At 43.7% G+C, this 13,742-nt stretch overlaps 1 protein-coding gene across 1 annotated transcript in view; it reads left to right on the top strand.

The window, feature by feature from the left end:
* The window catches only part of LOC104135943 (paralemmin-2), a 79,600-nt gene extending 67,093 nt beyond the window's left edge, over nucleotides 1-12,507 (top strand). Inside the window, exons 9-10 of the mRNA XM_009649642.1 lie at nucleotides 6,800-6,901; nucleotides 11,759-12,507. Coding sequence (XP_009647937.1) covers nucleotides 6,800-6,901; nucleotides 11,759-12,507 — 851 coding nt within the window. The remainder of the gene's footprint in view (nucleotides 1-6,799; nucleotides 6,902-11,758) is intronic.
* Nucleotides 12,508-13,742: the final 1,235 nt, after the last annotated feature.

Here is a 13,742-nt window from a genome sequence, read left to right as displayed (position 1 = left end):
TTCTAAAAGCAATGACAGTACAGAAGGTGATTTATCTCATCATTGTGTCCCTGTGCATGTTTTTGTGCCATATATATGGGAGTGCTTTTGAGTTGTGCAGAAAGCACAACTGCAGGGACCTCAGAGCCCAGAGGGGTTCAGGTGAAGGCTGCGAGGGGAGGGGAGAAATGGTGGTGAGCACCAGTTGCCAATCAACAGAATGTGTCCTTCCCACCCTTCCCAGAAAATAGCTGTGTTTGGCAATGAGCATTTCTGAGCCTGAAGTCATCCAGACACGATAAACACATGTCTTCCATGGTACAAACACAATCTGCCTTCATAGATCACCTCATGAGAGAAAGCTGAGGTTGGGGGCTGTGGCCCTCTCACATGCAGTCATGCTTCTGCCAGCTCCTTGGTGGCTTGTCACTGACAAGCTCTCCATTAAGCAAGGCCTGAGACAATGCTAGGAATGACACCATTTGTTGCTGCTCAGGTCTGCAGTCAAAGCCAGGCATGCTGTAGTGCTATGCTGCATGCACATCTGAACAACGGAGAGAGCTCTTACTTTGTGTCTGAGTATGTTTGTGGCTCAATGTATATATAAAATAAAAGCCACATTAAGATCTGATCTAACTCCCTTGACTGCTAAATTTGCCTCAGGGGTAAATTTGTCTTCTGCAGTCTTTGGCCACCTGTGTGCAAACTACATGTGGCTATTTATGATCCAGCAATGTGCGCTCACAGCCCCGAAAGCCAACCGCATCCTGGGCTGCATCACAAGCAGCGTGGCCAGCAGGGTGAGGGAGGTGATTCTGCCCCTCTACTCTGTTCTGGTGAGACCCCATCTGCAGCCCTGTGTCCAGCTCTGGGGCCCTCAGCACAAGAAGGACATGGAACTGTTGGAGCGGGTCCAGAGGAGGGGCACGGAGATGATTCGAGGGCTGGAGCACCTCTCTTCTAAGGACAGACTGAGAGAGTTGGGCTTGTTCAGCCTGGAGAAGAGAAGGCTCCGGGGACACCTTATTGCAGCCTTTCAATACTTTAAGGATGCTTCTAAGAATGACAGGTCCAAACTTTTTAGTAGGGCCTGTTGTGATAGGACAAGGGGTAATGGTTTTAAACTAAAAGAAGGTAGATTTAGACTAGATATAAGGAAGACATTTTTTATGATGAGGGTGGTGAAAGACTGGCACAGGCTGTCTAGAGAGATGGTAGATGCCCCATCCCTGGAAACATTCAAGGTCAGGCTGGACAGGGCTCTGAACAACCGTATCAAGTTGAAGATGTCCCTGCTCACTTCAGGGGGGCTGGACTAGATGACCTCTAAAGGTCCCTCCCAACCCAAACTATTCTATGATTCTATGACTTTGTGCTTCAGCTGACATACAGAAGCCACATTACAGTAACTCTACAGTTTGCACAAACCTCTGTTTGAATTTGGTATGTATGAGCGTGGATTTGTCAAAGCTTTGGCTGTGGAAACCTGGCCTGCATTGTTTAGTTCGCAGCACATTGCTTAGAGACTCTTCTGGTTTTCTCTTCTCTGATCTTGACCAGCTGTGCAGCTCAAGAGCAAAACAGATGAGCATGTCCTCCGTGGAATAAAGTATAGATCTTTGTGGAGTGCTTTCCACATGTCCTGTAAAAACTCATCAGCAACTGTTTTTCAGTTGTAGGGTTTTAAGTAACTTTTTAATTTGATCTGCATCTGCTGCTGCCACAATTACAGCACCTCTGGCCAGCTGAGTAAAAACTATTAATCACCAACCTTTGAGTGCAGTCTGTTAGCCAATTCCCTACCCATCTCACAGAACCCCCCCATCCAATCTGTATCTTGCCAGTTTGTCCAGGAGAAGGCAGTGGGAAACAGTGTCAAACGCTTTGCTGAAGTCCAGGTAAACAGCATTCACTGCTATCCCCATGTGGACAGATGTTATTTTGTTGTAGAAGGTGATCAGGTTAGTCTGTCATGATTTGTCCTTGGTAAATCTGTGCTGGCTTTTCCCAGTCGCCTGCTTCATTTGGTTTGTAATAGTTTCTAGGAGGACTCATTTCATCACTTTCACAGGGAATGAAATAAGATTATTGGGCTTCTAGTTTCCTGGGTCCTCTTTTGGTCCCTTCCTGTAGACAGGTAGGACATTTTCCCTCTTCCAGTCATCAGGGACATCCCCTGATCTCCATGACTTTCAGATATTATAGACAGTCACCTTGCAACAATGTCAGTCACTTCTCTTAACACCCTGGGGTGGATTCCAACCAGACCCATGGATTTAGGTGGGTTGAGCCCTTCCAAGAGGTTGCAGACCAGCCCTTCCTCCACTACTGGCGGGTCAACACATGAGTTGTCGTAGCTACTTGATATTGTAATCTCTGCATGCTCTAGCAAGGTCCTTGTAGTCCTCAATGGCTATTTGGCTGCCTTTCCACAGCCAGTATGCTTCTTTTTTGCTTTTACTTACACCTAAAGGCCCATTGTTAAGACAGGGTGGTCTTTTGTTCAGCCTTCTTCCCTTTCCTTTGTAGAGGATGGACCATTCTTGTGCTTTCAGCAGGCACTTCTTGAATAACTCCCAGCACTCACAAGCTCCTTTGAACTCCATGGACGCTTCCCATGGAATTCCTCGCAGCTGGGCTCTAAGCATATTGAAGCTGGCTATTCTAAAATTTGAGGTCTTTGTCCTACTACTGGTCCTCAGGGTGCTCAGCAGGATCTTTTACTCCTCAGTGTTGTGGTCACTGTATCCGAGGTTAGCATTGGTAGTTATAATGTCAAGTAAGTCTTTGTGGTTTGTGAGCAGTAAATGTAGCAATGTTCTGCTCCTAGTTAGCATGTCCAGCATCTGTAGCAGGAAGCAGTCCTCAATGCATTCCAAGAACCTAATGGACACTGCACCACTGTGTTTTTTCCCCAGCAAATGTCTGGGTAATTAAAGGCACCCATAAGGACCAGGTTCTGTTGGCCCAAGACTTCTTTGAGCAGCCAAAGTAAAGTTTTCTTGGCTTCATCATCCTTATTGGGAGGTCCGTAACACACACCTAACATAAGATCTCCCTTGGTGATGATCCCTCTCATCTTGATCCAAAGGCATTCATTCAGTAGAACTGGCATGGTCTTTACAGCTCTCCTCTATACACTCAAATTTCTCTTTTACATAAAGTGCAACTCCATCTCCTCTTCTTCCTTTCCTATCTTTCTGAAAGTGTTTGTAGCCACCTGTTATGGTCTTCCCTTCATGTGAGTTTTCCCACTAAGTTTCTGTGGTTCCTATGACACTTCTCAGACTGTGCACACAGCTCTAGTTCCTCCTGCTTGTTGCCCAGATTACATACATTGGTATACATCCACCTCAGGTGGCTGAACTTAGGGTTCTTGCCTTTGGAAAGGGTTGGGGAGCATTCCTTACTGCTCTGGTAGGTGCATTCATCCACCCTGTTGCTTATGGATATACAGGTATCAGCTGTGGACCCTACCCCCAAGTTCATTAGTTTAAAGCATGATTCACTGAGTCAGAGCCAGGCTATTCAGCTTTTAGCAAAGCTTCCTGCTTAAACCTCTGTTCATGGTCTTACAAATGCAGTGGGAGGGTCATAATCTCTGTTCACTCTCACGTAGCCTCATGGAGCCCCAGAGGACTTTGCAGGTGGAATAGGCCTGCCCTGGGAGCCAGTATTTGCAGAAGACCTTAGGCACTAATTTTTGTGGTAGCCAGACTTTTTTAAAGAAAATCCAGCCCTTGGAAAATGAGCTCATCTGACATTTGACCACAAGCCTCTGCGTGGGAGCTATTCTGAGCAGTTACAAAGATTTAGTTTTGTGTAAGCACCTGTGAAGGATTACTTGGCCCCATATGTTTTCCCAAGCACTTGTCTGTCTGGTAACATGGAGGAGTGCCATAGTCCTAAAACGCGGTTTGTTGCAAGTAGTACAAAAAGCCACAGGACATGTTTTATGGCATCCTTAGCTATTAATAACTCATCAAAGGTTGAAATGAAGATGTTGAATGCAGTCAGTTCAAATCCTTTAATTTATGTTCTGTCTTACTTCTCATGCAAACAAATGCTAATTTGCATCTTATCTCCTTGTAAAATTGATCTCTTATATCCTTTTTAAAGGTGCTAAATGAAACAGACCTTGTTGCCTGTGAGATAAAGGGAAATGTGCATGTTCATTTCATTTGCAGGGGGACAAGATAGGGACTTGTAGAATCATCCAAGCCCCAACTTCTAGTCAAATACCCCATTTCTGACACAAAGAACTACCACTTGCTTCAGAAGAAAATACAGGAGAATCATACTCCCAGAACCCCCACCACAGTATTGCCTTTTCAGGACAATAATGAGAAATTGTCAGGAGCCCTGAAACTGTTTATTTAATATTTTATTTTAAGTAACATCCAGAGAAGTTTCTAAACTGAGTCAACATTAACAACACCTAACATTTAACCTAGGTATTGTCTCCTAACATAGGATGCAAAAAAAATCCCAACTTACTAAGGTCCACAGAGACACACAGCATCAGTGAGAGTTTCACCATCGAGCTGTACAACTGACCTTGCCTACTGATGGACGTCAGCGATGCTAGCTGCCAGGATGGTCAGCTCAGTTCCCTGTACAGGCACTGGAGAAAAACAAATACTTGCAAGGGATTTTGCCTCTTGCGGTGCTCTGGGATGGGAACTGTACCCTAACCGTGCCTATTTATTCTCATAGACTGCAAAAGAAGTAAGGGCGATTAGTTAAGCAACACAAGCCTGCGTTGATTACACCCACCTGTGGACAGATAGGTCTGTCACTGAAGTTGCTGGATGAGCGTGTACTGAAACTACTGTTTCAGCAGCACACTCCATGGGGTGAATAATTACTAAATTTCTGCCATTTCCAGAACACAAAGTGCCTTCTTATTCTGGCCCAGAAACACAGTCCCCACTTCTTTCTTCTGAGAAATTACTTCTGTTTTCAATAATGGCCTGCTCTTTCGCTGGTGATATTTCCTAGAATAACAACACAAAGCATTGTATAAATTTCTCATCAGAGGCAAGAAACCCTTCAAAAGAAAGCAGCTGTTGCTAGCCATTGGTCAGTCATCTGTGTCCTAAACAAGTATTTCTCCCAGGCTCTGCTGCTAAAAATAAAAAACTTTGAAGAAAGAGTAGACATTGAAAATATAAAAGCCCATTTGCCAAGATTGCCATTTGTCCACTGAAGCATACAATAAAACAATATTTCCCTGGCCGAGTCTTTTTTCAAATTTATCTGTTACAAACTGAACTTATATACTAACTTCCTGACTTTCTGGAATGAATTTACACTGTGCCTGTGACATCCTCCTCGGACGCAGGAGGTGGGAAAGGAAACCTCCATACCCGAGTCACCAACAGTGCTCCATGGAGGGATGGAGTGTCTTCTAAGGGATCGTGATTATTGTCTTCCGGCACTGGTGGCCACTGCAGGCTGTTAAGGGAATAAAACCATTTCACTAATACCAGGCCCAGTTTTCCTGCCAAGGGAGTAGACTTTGGGATTAGGGGTGTCACATCATGTCTTTGCTGAGAATGCCACCAGGTGTAGCGTTTTTTTCTGGGATGGGTGTTAGCCCATGAAAGTACCTCCCTTTAACAGATGAAGGCAAGCAGCTTATAAAAGGACATTTAATTTTCTCTCCTTTCACTGGCTCACTTTTATGGTCTGCGCTGGTCTTCCTATCTCACTTGCTTATAACAAGAGGCACCTTATAACAAGGAAGGCAGATTCTGCCTCCCACCTTGACACATGGACCAGTCCAATACTGAGGGCTTGACAACTTAAATTATAATCATCAAAGTACCGTTGGAGCAAAAAGAATTCTCTGTTTCACACCAGATAGGATCTCAAGTTTTAACAGAAATGTAACTGTTTCCGTACAAAATTGAAAACATTTCCAGTTAATAGGAAAGAATGTGATTTTTTTAATATATTTTTTTTCTTTTTTCATTTTGGTTTGGCGCCTGAACTGTAAGTCTGTTATTTGCACAACTCTCCTCTAAGCTCTGCTTTTAGCTTGGCCACTGAAAGCTAGCAGAACAATATGCACTATCTAGTTATATTTAACCCAGCCACAAAACATGTCCTGGTAAATATTTGCAAACTTCTTTAAAAGTCTCTTCTAAAGAACATATTTGGCTTATGCTAAACAGCCATAAACTCAAAAGTAAAACAAGTCAGTCCTTTAAGATAGCTTCCTATCAGTTCAGGGTTTGTTTGAGAATGATAGTATTGCAGAACTGGCAGGTGCTTTATAGCTACTGAAGGTCACAGTGGGCACCCTATCAGTATCTATAAGTGATTTCATTATTAGCTAAATTTCACCTTTAAGAACAAAAAGCCAAATGTCAGTTCAATAATATCGGAAACAAGCAGTGTGAAAAAGCTGGCCTTTCATGCCATGCAGTCAACACTAGCATTTTTAGGCTTTTACGTCTCTATTTGAAATGTCATGTATGCTGGGTATCACGTTAGGTTTGTTCCTTACCTTCCCCCTCTCTCCCCCATGTTTTAAAGGTCACAGACTTGATAAATCCAGAACCTCCTGACAAATAATTTTATGTGTTCAACTGACATAAGGTTTGAGTCATCTGGACCCATTCCCTCCTGCCTCAGCTAGTCTATTGAACACCAATCACACGACAGTGACTTTGCACTTTGTTTGCTTTGATCCAATTATCTAGTACAAAGCTTCAGTGACTATTGTCAGGGCTGACAACACTCTGCTGTCTAAGCAATGAAGCCACTGGGGCTCGTAGCACAAATCTAACTATTTCCTGTTCTCTGACACCAGATGCAGTAAATTACATTTACTCCCAGATCCCTGAACTCCCAACCCTCTATTCACGAACAGCAGAGCCAGTTCCTGGGCGGGACGGAGCAAGCAGAGTAGCTGGTAAGTCTCAAGGAGCAAAGTATTATAATACCAGTCCAGTAGCCATGAACTTTTTTTGTTGTACTGCCTTAATGGTGTCCCGATATCATTTAAATGCCAGGAAATGCCGCTTGATTTGTATTTCGTAAATAAGTCAAGGCTTTTTGAGCAGCAATGAGTACTCTCAAAACAATGTAGTTGAACTACGTACCAGTAGCATAGAAAACTTGTCCAAATTTTATGTGGAAACATTCAGTTCTTTCCATCTCTGCTGATACAAATACATGGTATTTAGGCCAAGGTTTTGTCGCCTCTGTTGTACCCATGCAACTCCCATTAAGGTGAATGAGACAGGCACTCGCAAGACCCTATACATGCTTCAAACTTTTATGTTGTTTTATACTTTGCATATTCATTTGCATATCGTATATCGTTCCTTCTTCTTGGGGAAAAGGTGGGGAGAATTATGATGTGCTTTGCACTTGGAGTCATACAGAGAATTTTCTAACACTTATTTTTCAGATTAAGTACGTGTCTTAAATGTAACAACATGATTGTTAAAAGCTGTATGTTTTTCTTATTTTCAAGATCCTTCTTTTCTAAACAATGTATTCCCTATCTCAAGACCAAATTGCTGGTGGCTACTTAAGAGGTGTCCCAAGGAGTGGGAATGAAAGGTGGCTTTACTTGAAGAATGGGTTAACAAGCATAGGAAAACAATGTCTGCAGCTAAGACACTGTACACAGCTATGGGATATGTAATTTTGTTCAGAGGTCCTGTTGCAAGCCATTCCAAAAGCTTCCCTTCCACCGGTGCTTACCCTGATCTGTCTGTAAAGCAAGCTTCTCCCTGTGTTTTGTGCCATTTTGTCAACACCAAGAACACAATAATTTCTTTCATTCTTCAAATAACCCAGAAGCCTTATTCATGTAGTCCTTGTAAGAGTATTGTGTGTGTGTGCATAGCTTAAAGAAAAGGCACCAGCCTACGTGCTCAAAGGTAGACTGTAAGCACCCATCTTAAATCAAGCTCAAAGTCTACTAAGATTTTACTTTTTTTAAAAGAACAGCCTCTGAATCCACATAACAGGCAGAAGCCAGATCCTTTCGTCTGTACACTGGGATCTTGTTGTGAAGCACAGCATCGTGTTGCACTGTAATTAAAGCTCATGCAGAAAACTTGTACTTATGAATACAGGCTGTCATCTTCAAGTACTGCTTTCGGTTTCAACTCTATTGAGAGACAATTTTGTATTGTATTAATAGAGCACATTTTGCAGTAAATAAACTCTGGTTAAATAAAGACATTTTAGAAATCCACATTAGTTCAACTTTCAGTTACTTTGACAAGCTGGGCTGCTGGGTTTTCCTGCAGAGAACTAACATTATGCATACAGGCAGATAAGCCAGGTTCTGTTATTCACTTCTCCCATGGCAATGCATTTCACTAGTGAACAGCTTTCTAAGAAACTCGCATATATTTATGCATTTACTTGCACAAGTAGTTTTAACATCATTCCTAGGGCAGGTCCTGAACCGCAGGTTATGTCAGTATCTTAAAAAACACTGCTGCTGAAATCACAGTAGAATAAATTAAAAGAGAATGTTCACAGTGGCAAATGCTTAAGCAAATTAGCCAAACACAAAATACACAAGGGCCCCACACCTGTTAACTTTCTAGATCAGATCAGCCAGTAGGACAGGGTCTTCCAAGCAGTACTAGTACTTGTTGCCCAAAGTCTTCCTAATAAGTAGGATGCTATTACTTACCAGTGCTCCACACCATAGATAAAAAGATGTACCTTGCAACTCTTCTTAAATATGGCCAGGTCCACATGACTTAACTATCAGATTTTCCCTATCTGCTTCTGAATTCAGGCCCATTATACAAGCCTTCTTTTATTGCACACTACTGAATTAAATCTGTTCATTGAAACAGGGAGGTTCTGGAAGATTGCACCTCTTCTGCACTAAAAATATATGCAATAACATGGTACTCAACTATTCCACAGGAAAATCAGCAGCCTTTATTGCAAAGTCATGCTCCAGATAATTTTTTTTTTTTCCAAAGAAGAGGAGAAGCAGAGGAGGTCCAGGGGAGCTCAGGATGCTGCTTCTCACCAAGAAGGTAGCACGTGGCCAGTCGGTGGGCTGCCAGTGCCTTCCCTAAAGGGCTGTGGTGCCCGGGACAAATCAGGAACCTCCACCCACCAGAGATGATTTTCTGTTTGCGCTGTTGCTCCCTCATAGTTCAGCTTTGCTTCAGTTCAGCTGGCTGCCACTCAAAAACCTGCCAGTGTGTTAGTTTTAGCATCTGCACCATAGGCTAGCCAGCCCCTACCTTTAGCTTTGTAAGATTTGCAGTTGTTGAACAATATCTGCCTGAGCAGACCTGGTGAGGTCAAGGGATGTTCACAGCCCATTCACCCAAGACTTGGGGGCCAAACCATCAAAGAGAAATTCCTCTTCTTTTCCTCCTCCCCCTCACCCCCACCCAAGAAACTGCACCTAGAAGGGAGAAAATTGCAGACTGTTAGTGGTGGCACCTGCGTGTTTTTGTTTTATCACACCTATAAGTTGGATTAAAGGCTTCAGGGCAGAGTGACTTGCATGAGACTTGAAGGACATTTGCCTACCAGCTCCTGTGCTGGGACAGTCCCGAGCAAGTGGTCCATCCCAGCTGCTCTCTGAGCTGCACCATGGTGCAGTCTGCCACAGCTCCTTGGAGCAACCTGCTCCAGGGCTTAACTGCCACTGGCCTTGGGGCAACAGTGGTTTTTCCTTATTTCCAGCCTAAATCTCCCGTTTCAGTCCGCTGCCCTCAGTCTCCTGCCACACACCTTGGAGCAGAGGTCAGCTCTTGCCCCCACATCCTCCTCCTGGCTGCTGGGCCTGCTGTGGAATAGCCAGGCATGAAAACTCCAGCATGGGAAGGGGGATCAGAAAACTGATATCCCTACTTCTTTGTGACAATGGGCATCCTGTGCTCAGGGTCATGACAGCTATGGACACAGCTAGTCCATAAAGCTCCCCAAGCAGTGGTAGGTATTAGTGGTAGTCCTTAGGGGTATTCCACTAGCTCGCAATGGCCAAGGTGAGATCCCTGCTTCTGCAGCCTACTCCAGCCTTCAGCAACACCTCGCTCTCAGAGGTGACAATGCTCCTTTGCCCACCAGCACCTCCATCCTCCTGCCCCATGCAGGTCTTTGTGCAGCGTTGCACTTGGCCTAACCAGCCCTTCCAGGGCAGACCAAGGTCTGAGCAGATGCACACAGCACGTGGATGGCCAGACCCCTCTTTGGCTGGGCTGCCTACCAGACTGTGCTCCCAGCGGCCAGAGGAGACCACCCCACAGGGGACAGCATGCACCCACTCACCAATACATGAATTTTCTGTCTAGAGCTATAGAGAGGGTCATGATGCAGGCACATCATGATAAACTTCCTATTGTTGATGAAACACTTTGCTTTAAGGATACAGAAAAAAAAAATCTACTGTGTATGAATAATAAGACTGAGGGAATATATTAAAGTAAGAGTAATTTTTTTATATTCATGATTTTTTAAATACAAGCATACCAAGCTTCATTGGTTTTGGGGGCAAGGATATTCTTGTACTCACGTGAAAATAAGTAATGAAAAAAAAAGCCAACACATCAGTTTGTGAAGTCCCCAGGTAAGACAAATCACGATTACACCACTGAGGTTCATTGGTGGAAATGGTCACCATAAGGTTCATGAACACTTGTCACTGCCTGTGGTAATTCGTAATTAAGTGTCTGTGGATGTCTGTCCAGGAGCCAAAATGTCTTCATCTGCATACAAGGAATGTTTAAACAGATGACCACTTCTGGAAAATCTGACAGACCTTTGCACATTTTTCTTTGAAAAGCTGTCTAGTGAGATGCCATCATACCTCAAAATGGGTGTTAGAGTGGTGTAGACTGCCTGTCTATTCCTACTGTGTGGTCTCTACAATTTTCATCTTGTTACTGCGTCCTTCTTAATTGCTAGAAAAGCTTCTTTGCTATTGTAAAGCGGCATCCCTCACACACTTGTTTTTACCTGTTGTTTCATGATGCTTTGAAAATCAGTTCATCATTACTTTTTTCTTCAACTTTGGCAATGGTGCCCAGGGCCTAACCCAAATAAATGAGGGAGCACTTCTGGGCCATTTTGTACGTTGTCTTAACCTACAAGCAGAGGTCACTGTTGATGCCTTAGTGTGGAAGCTGAGACCTGCCCTGTCACGAATCTGCGGGAGAAATTATCCCATTCCTGTGTGCTTTTATTTTCCCACCTGTAGAACAGGCATAAACAATGTTTCTTCACCTCTCTAAAATGTTTTTTGAGTACTACGGATGGAAGAGTTAAGCAAGAACAAGCATTGATAATAAAACAGTCTGGGTGTTACTTGCAGCAAACAAGACTTGTTACCAGCTAACTGTCAGTTTGATGGCAGAGAAGGAAAAGAGAGTAGAGAGGTTCCTGGAGATGAGATTCTCTCTCAATTTTGAGGCAAGTTCAGAACAGAAAAGCTGAGGGCAACCTGCATGCTGTCACCTCCCTTTGTCTAAATTACACCTAACCCAAGTGATCTTGGCTCCTAATTGATCAGAGGCAGCTCCACACCGCATGAGCTGGAAGGCTGGGTCCTGTTTGCCACAGCTGTGGCTGGCCTCCAGCTGCACAAGGAGCTGTAGTGTAACAACTATCTCTGTCCACAGCGTTGCGTCCCACTTCTAACGTAGAACGCTTGGCCCTTTAGAAGCAGGAGGTAGGAAAAGGGGCACCGTAGTTTTCTTTGTCTGTTTGGCAATTAACCATTCACTGGCTTTTTTTGTTGTAACATGCACTTCCTCTCTTGTTTTCATTCAAGCTTTGTGCACCATGGAAATTAATGTGGAGAAAGACAAACAGACAGGAGAGACCAAGATTGTCTCTGCTTCACCTATTGGCCCAGATGAGGCCCATCAAAGAGGATTCAAAGTCTATGATGATGGTACCAAGGTAGTCTATGAGGTTCACTCTGGTGGCACAGTGGTAGAAAATGGAGTACATAAATTAAGCTCAAAGGATGTAGATGAACTTATGCAAAAAGCTGGACAATCAAGTGTAAAAGGAGGGTATGAAACAATGACTGTGTCAGACAGAAACGTGGTAGCCGATGGAAACCTTAGCCATATGAAGGAGCAAAAGCTCTTCAAGGAGGCAAAGCTGGAAATGGTACACAAACCCAGCAAAGGGCATGCTGTGAACCCTCAGCCCCAAGACAAACCCTGCGGTGGCGAAGCCCTGGAGGCCAGTGCAGATCAGCCGGTGACAATGATATTTATGGGTTACCAGAACATCGATGACGAAGAGGAGACGAAGAAAGTGCTAGGCTATGACGAGACCATCAAGGCAGAGCTGGTCCTCATCGACGAAGATGACGAGAAGTCATTGCGGGAGAAGACAGTGACGGACGTCTCCACCATGGATGGGAATGCCGCTGAGCTGGTCTCTGGCAGGCCCCTGTCGGACACGACAGAGCCCTCCTCTCCTGAGGGGAAGGAAGAGAGCCTGCCCTTGGAAGCTGCCCCAGGTACACAAAAGAAAAAGCGCTGTCAATGCTGTATTGTCATGTGAACACCTCCTCCTCCCAGCTCCGGGCAGCTCCTCCTGCTCCATCACTTACCTAGACCTCATTGTACTTCTAACTGCAATACTGTGAACTGGAAGTGAATGCCTCCATTGCCTTGCAGTTGGGTTGCTTTGCTTTCTAGTTCTTCAGGAAGAGGAACACATGGTTATTTTCCCATCAGACATACTATTTGGGGTTTGAGGAGGGGTTGGGGGGTTTTTTGCTTCTTTTTTTTTGTTGTTGGGGTTTTTTTTCCCTTAATATTGCAGAGTGAGAGATAAATGGGAAATGGAACAAATGTTTTCATATTTATTTGCTTTTTTTATATATATTATATATATATAATGAAAACACTTTTTACATTTTTCTTTGGATATCTGGCAGGCTTGATCAGATTCCTAGGATTTTGTGGGAGTCTGAGTTTCACAGCAGCCAGATATGAGAGCCTTAAAAAAATGTTACTTCTCTTTTTTAAGAAAAATCACAATTGAACATTATTTTATAGATTCTATTTTTTATTTCCTGGGTGAAGGCTTAGATCATTTTACTGTTTTAATTTGCTAAAACTCAGACAAGTCTTTCCCAAACAGTTTGCATAGTTTTGTTTTATAGCAACTTTCCAGTTTAGTTTGCAGTGTCAGAAAAACCCATCAGCCATTTCTGCTTATTGGTGATACCAAAAGTGGACCTTAATTATTCTTTCTAGAAAATGTATGAATGATGATTTTTGCCTTATATAAATCTTCCAGATTACAGTATTGTATGTGTAGTTCATCTCCCTAAATTACAGTTGAAATTAACTTGACATGAAAAAGATGCAGCTGTCACACCAACTGAAATGGAGTCACTGATCTAATTACTTGCCTTTCAGTAACTCTGCCAATGTTTATACATGAAGTTTTCCTGCTGCACTCCAGTAGATGAGAGATACTGCTTTCTATTTCCTTAGAATATAAATGAACTTCTCTCACAGCCTGACCCTGTTCCCACTGGATTCAGTGACGAAATTCTCAGTGCTAGAAATGGGGGCAGGGCCAGAGCTTTGTTCTGTAACTCTTAGGGAAGTGTAATTTCTCACTGAGTGCACCTCCAGTGCACCTACATAATGACGGGTGATGGGTCTGATCCTGCCCTGCTTTCCCAGGCAAAACTCCCGTGGGGGCCCACCGGAGTTTTGTCGGAGCAGCTGTTTTGGGAGAAGATCCTACAGCAGCAAGGCTAACACTTTCAAAAACTGCTG

This window comes from Egretta garzetta, unplaced genomic scaffold (assembly GCF_000687185.1).
Source record: "Egretta garzetta isolate BGI_Z169 unplaced genomic scaffold, ASM68718v1 scaffold532, whole genome shotgun sequence".
Classification (NCBI taxonomy): domain Eukaryota; kingdom Metazoa; phylum Chordata; class Aves; order Pelecaniformes; family Ardeidae; genus Egretta; species Egretta garzetta.
Note: the sequence above shows the minus strand (reverse complement) of the source record. Positions and strands in the feature narration are given on the sequence as shown.